The following is a 2,264-nucleotide window of genomic DNA, read 5'->3' on the forward strand; positions in this document are numbered from 1 at the left end:
TTCTTGGCTAGATTGTCTGAAAACATATTAGCTGCTTCTGGAGTGACGAGCATAGCTTGCAGGTGAAGTCCTGCAGCAAGAGCGTGCTTCTAGATCATCTAATGAACCGGTGTCAAACAGTTACGTTTTCAACAGGCTGACCACTCTGCAGATTTCTTTCAAAGCCTGAATTTTCTGCCAAGCAGTGATTAGGTCACACAGGACAACCAAGATCACGCGGTAGGAACTTCTGGCTTTACATCTGTCAAAATGTCTGTCTTGTCTCTGCTACAGGAAGTTTCCGAGATCCCTCATTATACACATCGTGGCTACACCCTCAGGACACTTTTAACGCGTGGAAAACACCCAGAGCATTTAACAAGTACGAGAAGTCTGCTGCTTTGGTCAGCAATAGCCAGTTCTTGCTGAAACCGCTCGACAGTGTTGTAGGAAAAGCTTGGAATATGTTTGCATCCAAGTAAGTGACAATAACTGCCAATACCTTCAGCGTTAGCAAAATCATTGTAAATACAGCTTGTTCTTTCCCCAAAGTAGTGATGAATAAGCATGAAGGCTGTTCCCACACCTTACTGGGAACGTTCTTGTGCTTGAAGCGTGATGGCAGGGTGAGGAACACAGAGCAGTGCTTACGTTCTGTAGACGTGAGACCACATACTCCAGTGGTGTTAGTTTGACTATTTTCTCAATATTAAAACTCCCCAAATTTAGTGCATTCCGGTGTGACCATTCTAAAAATAACACACAAAAACTCTTTTACTGATCATGTAGTTTCTAAATTGTGTACAGACATGCTGCACAGTCCAGGAAACAAGTTCCTGGCTCAGGTCAAAAACATTTAGGGGATTTGTGTGGTTAGTAAGGCTCCCGCGCTATTAGTTCGATTTTTCATTAGTGTTGTGGTTTAACCAACCTCAGCTGGCAATTAAGTACCACACGGCCGCTCGCTCACCTCCCCCCTCCTCCAGTGGAGGAGGAGAATCAAAGGAAAAGACAAGGAAGCTCATGGACTGAGATAAGAACTGAATATAAAGGAATAAAATAGTGATACTAATAATATTAACTACCACTAACAACATTTAATGAAAATAGAACATATGATACTGTTGCTCACCAGCTGCTGTCAATGCACAACCAGGTCCCTTTTAGTGAGAGTCAGAGCCCAAGAACCGGAGACGCAGGGCGATGGCAGCAGAGTCCGAGTGAGCCCCATGATGGCAGGATGAGTAGAAAACCAACTGGCCCACCAACCCCCTATCTAACTAACACACAGATGAGCTAACAAGCAAACGAGCAGGCTATGGCCCCCTGGCCCACTCCTGGCTTATGTACGGAGCATGCCGTGCTACGGAATGAAATCCCCCCTCGGTCAGTTTGGGTTGGCTGTCTGAGCTGTGTGTCCCCTGCACACGTACTGCTTGTAGTGAGAAAGGTGGGAATGCAGCCACAGTATCAGAAGCTGCAAAATTCCTTGAATTAGTGCAAGTGCTCCCCAGCACCAACTAATAAACACTTTATCAGTACTATTCTCAGGGCAAATCCAAAAACATAGCTTCATCCCAGCCACTGTGAAGAAAAGTAACTCTGTCCTGACTAAAACCTGCACAATTAGACCCAAGAAATCTAGAAAATGACTGCCTCTCTACTTGGATCGTCATGAAGCCAAGGACACAGCAGCTGCCTGCCAAGTGTGAGTTTCTAGCACAGGAATTCTGCAATTAAAAGCCAAAGGAGGAAAACTGCTGCCACCAGCTGTGCTCCTAGAGTTACAAGATCACCAGAGATGAGGAGCGAGCTCTCCTGCATGCACAGCTTTAGGCTTTGCCCCTCAAGTCTATAAGTCAGTTTTCTCGTTTAATAATCAATTATCCTTCCATTTCCCAGTTAGCCCCATTTTGTTAGCTGCAATTTTGATTAAAAACAAGTCATAACTTACCAAGAAGTATGAACTAGGAAATGAGTTTGAGAGCACCGTAGAAACCAGTGTGGTTACTGGGTGGAAACCATCGCTTGATGTTGGTACAGTAACTACGCAGTCTGACTTCATGTGTCATATTCTTCACTCATCTCTGATGTCTTATCCATTTCCCACTGTGCCTTCAACACACAGAGCCTATATGCACCAGTATACGAAATTCGGAATCGAAGAGGAAGATTTCCTGGACAGCTTCACAACCCTGGAACAAGTTATCTCCAGTTACACCACCCTTTGATTTTCTCGAAAGGTCTGAAATAGAGCTTTTCCAAAAGAACCCAGCACTGGAAAA

The 2,264-nt window shown here is 44.7% G+C and overlaps 1 protein-coding gene across 1 annotated transcript in view; it reads left to right on the forward strand.

Annotated features, from left to right (window-relative positions):
- Window positions 1-2,210, forward strand: part of LOC104513646 (tubulin delta chain-like) — a gene marked incomplete at its 5' end in the record, with an annotated part of 2,614 nt that extends 404 nt beyond the window's left edge. The window contains 2 exons of the mRNA XM_010157077.1: window positions 274-457; window positions 2,108-2,210. Coding sequence (XP_010155379.1) covers window positions 274-457; window positions 2,108-2,210 — 287 coding nt within the window. The remainder of the gene's footprint in view (window positions 1-273; window positions 458-2,107) is intronic.
- Window positions 2,211-2,264: the final 54 nt, after the last annotated feature.

The sequence above is a fragment of the Eurypyga helias genome, unplaced genomic scaffold, assembly GCF_000690775.1.
Source record: "Eurypyga helias isolate BGI_N326 unplaced genomic scaffold, ASM69077v1 scaffold16468, whole genome shotgun sequence".
Classification (NCBI taxonomy): Eukaryota; Metazoa; Chordata; class Aves; order Eurypygiformes; family Eurypygidae; genus Eurypyga; species Eurypyga helias.